The sequence below is a fragment of the Perkinsus marinus genome, assembly GCF_000006405.1.
Source record: "Perkinsus marinus ATCC 50983 genomic scaffold scf_1104296947958, whole genome shotgun sequence".
In the NCBI taxonomy this organism is placed as follows: Eukaryota; Perkinsozoa; order Perkinsida; family Perkinsidae; genus Perkinsus; species Perkinsus marinus.
This window is the reverse complement of record NW_003210384.1, coordinates 1-2353: the sequence shown is the minus strand read 5'-3', so window position 1 is coordinate 2353 and position 2353 is coordinate 1. Positions and strand designations below refer to the sequence as shown.

At 48.2% G+C, this 2353-nt stretch overlaps 1 protein-coding gene across 1 annotated transcript in view; it reads left to right on the top strand.

The window, feature by feature from the left end:
* Pmar_PMAR010550 (oxalate:formate antiporter, putative) overlaps positions 1-1757 on the top strand; it is a gene marked incomplete at both ends in the record, with an annotated part of 3034 nt that extends 1277 nt beyond the window's left edge. Inside the window, 7 exons of the mRNA XM_002779029.1 lie at positions 461-564; positions 607-745; positions 789-942; positions 1004-1087; positions 1132-1228; positions 1454-1569; positions 1611-1757. Coding sequence (XP_002779075.1) covers positions 461-564; positions 607-745; positions 789-942; positions 1004-1087; positions 1132-1228; positions 1454-1569; positions 1611-1757 — 841 coding nt within the window. The remainder of the gene's footprint in view (positions 1-460; positions 565-606; positions 746-788; positions 943-1003; positions 1088-1131; positions 1229-1453; positions 1570-1610) is intronic.
* Positions 1758-2353: the final 596 nt, after the last annotated feature.

The following is a 2353-nucleotide window of genomic DNA, read 5'->3' as shown; positions in this document are numbered from 1 at the left end:
AGATGCTGGTGAGAATTGGGTATGCCTCTACACAAGTCAATTATTGTGTAACCCATTTGAATCGTTGCGAAAATATTACGAGCAAGAATATCACTATCAAGAGCAAGATTGACACGGTTATTCATATCACATTCAAGACTGACAATATACGCCTGACTAAGCCTGAGAATGAACTCTCACGTTGCCCGTCAAGAACAATTCGTTCCACTCGTTCACTAGTAGTAGTCCTGTCAGGTATTCCTCATGTCGTTATCAGTACCACTGGGGTCGTGTTTGAAACCATCTATTGCTATATTCACCTCCGGGTTGCTGTTGGCAACTGCACATGCACTCGCGGCTGCAACGCTTGCTGCAGACTATCCATTCCCGTGAGATGAAGTCCCTCCAGTCACCCGCTCTGGCTCTCCTGCCCTTTTTCGCGTTGACTCGTTACACAGTTGATTTTTTTGTCTTCGTTTAGATATTTCTTGGTAGCATACAGCGTTGTGGGAGGCGCTGGTATAGGGTTGGGATACACAGCGCCAATGGATGTGTTATTCAAAATGGCTCCCAATGAAAAACGAGGTGGGAGTTCATCCATGATCAGCTATGGTGTCATTGATGCAGGGCTCTACTCGGGGATAACGGCCGCAAGTTTCGGCTTGGGTAGCTTCGTGTTCACACAGCTACAGTCGCGTGTGGTGAATCCGTATGCGGTCGACTTCACCATGGAAGACCCTAATTATGCAGTATTGATTCGTGTGCCGTAAGGGAAACGCTATTGGCGTTTTTGCAATAGTTATGCTCAGGTTTATGCTGCGAGTAGTGGGCGGAGTCTTGATGATTGTGTTGTCGATAGCGGCTGCGATCATTCCTGATGAGGTCACAGTTAGTCCGACTGCTCAGAAGGTTCAGTTTGACGAAGATCAGCCGATAGAAAATGGGATCGCTTGGAGGGAAATGGTGAGTCTTGCAAAGGAGGCCCTTGGTTCGATCCTCGGTAGGGTCACTTTGCCGTATTCAGATACGAACACCTCACTTCTGGCTGTTAGTCATAGCGTTTTCTGCCAACACTCAAGCAATAACTTTCGTGGCGTCCACTTTCAAGGTGAGGCGAGGAATGCTCAGTGGACTGTCATCTCATCGTTATAGATGATGGGAACGAGCCTGTGTGGTATGACTGACGCCCAGCTGGTGAAGACCTGGTCAGTAGCAGCAGTGGTGAATGCTGTTGGGAGAGTCACAACGGGTGATTCCTCGTGTCACCACGAACGACGATTACTGTGTTGGTCAGGCATTCTCACTGTGGATCCGTTGTATTCTCTCCGAGTAGTGTCTCAAGGACTAGCGGCTTCGTTATTGTTCCTATCTTGGGCAAGTACTCCCTCAACATTCTTATTCGGAATGTGCTGGAATGCCCTTGTGCTTGGGAGTGAGTCGAAAAGGCTCTTTATGGTGGTATTGATTTTTTCAGGCACTTTCGTTGTCATGCCGTTAGCCACAGCTAGTTTGTTCGGTCGTGCTAACTTCCAGAAGAACTACGGAGTCGTGTTCATGAGTTTCGGACTCTCTGCATTAGTCGCAGCATGGGTGAGTCTGTGACCATCGTCTCGATCTCGTCAGCTCGGCAGGCGCTCTCTTTAGATCACAGTACCTTATTTGACTTCGACGCTATCGCCTGCTCTACAGTTGGCCGTCATCGCGCTGATCCCGGCTGTTACAGCGGTCATAGCATGGCTACTATCCAAGCTGCCGGCTCCCTCGAAGAGAACAGATGATTGGGTGCGCTTTTATACCGAGACTAATCGGCCACTGATCGAGTAGCTGATCAAAATTGAGAACTCCAAACGTTTCTAATAAGCCTGTCCGATCCTTGTTCGTAAATCCATAGGACTCGCATTGGCCCGCAACTTGACCTTTTTGATGTCTGTGTCTCTCTATCCCACATGGGAGGGATATCTACTGGCTTCTGCTTTTTTGTGAGAGGTTCTCTAGTCTGTCTGTGAACCGACCTGCGCCCCGCGAGAAAATTTCCCAGGCTTGGGTGTGTCGAAAAATAGGAGCTCTTCTTCCGAGTTCGGATTTGTGTTCGAATGAACCGATTTTCTGAATTTGCCTTGGACAGTCGGACTGTCACAGTCCTATGTTACTCAAGTTTCGGAGTTTGAAATTTTTTGGACGTTTTACGGAGATTATCGATACCGCATCAGTAAATCAAACTGAGTCTATCGATCCATAATATCGAATCTTGATTGTTTGACCAGCCGTTCGATCGCAATTTCACTGTGGCATGTGACCGTGGTTACGCAGATGCGCGCCTGTGTCTTCACCTTGAACAGGAGTGCGGGATTTTTATCCGAAGCCCGTCTTCTGA